This window comes from Arachis duranensis, chromosome 2 (genome assembly GCF_000817695.3).
Source record: "Arachis duranensis cultivar V14167 chromosome 2, aradu.V14167.gnm2.J7QH, whole genome shotgun sequence".
In the NCBI taxonomy this organism is placed as follows: Eukaryota; Viridiplantae; Streptophyta; class Magnoliopsida; order Fabales; family Fabaceae; genus Arachis; species Arachis duranensis.
The window spans coordinates 7,179,631-7,180,048 of record NC_029773.3 but is presented as its reverse complement, the minus strand read 5'-3'; the positions used below and the strand labels follow the sequence as shown (position 1 = coordinate 7,180,048).

The 418-nt window shown below is 32.1% G+C and overlaps 1 protein-coding gene across 1 annotated transcript in view; it reads left to right on the top strand.

Annotated features, from left to right (window-relative positions):
- The window catches only part of LOC107473291 (uncharacterized), a gene marked incomplete in the record, with an annotated part of 823 nt that extends 495 nt beyond the window's left edge, over positions 1-328 (top strand). The window contains 1 exon segment of the mRNA XM_016092844.3: positions 1-328. Coding sequence (XP_015948330.1) covers positions 1-32 — 32 coding nt within the window.
- Positions 329-418: the final 90 nt, after the last annotated feature.

Sequence of the window (418 nt, the reverse complement as noted above, 5' to 3'; positions counted from 1 at the left end):
GGTACAAGCTTCTCAAGGATGTCATGTGTTAAAACAAATAAACAAGAAGCTTAGATCAGATCAACATCAATCACCACCACTACTACCACTACTACTAGCTAGCTAGCTATATTAATTAGTATTAGTCTTAATTAATTAGGTGACTATTTATATTACTCTGTGTCCATGTAGTAGAGCTTTGTGTGCGACGCGAAATTGCATGTGTGTTTATATCTTTGATCTTGGCTTGATGAGTTGCTTTTTCTATCGAGCTAAGTAATATAAGTTGTGAATACAGCTATAAAAATATGGATATGTATATTTAATGTATTATCTAGCTTCAACTTTTTCTTTCCCTTTTCTTCCACAACATACTTATATCGTTTTGCGTAAAATCATGTATATCATCATCGCATACGAACAAATTGATTAATGCATA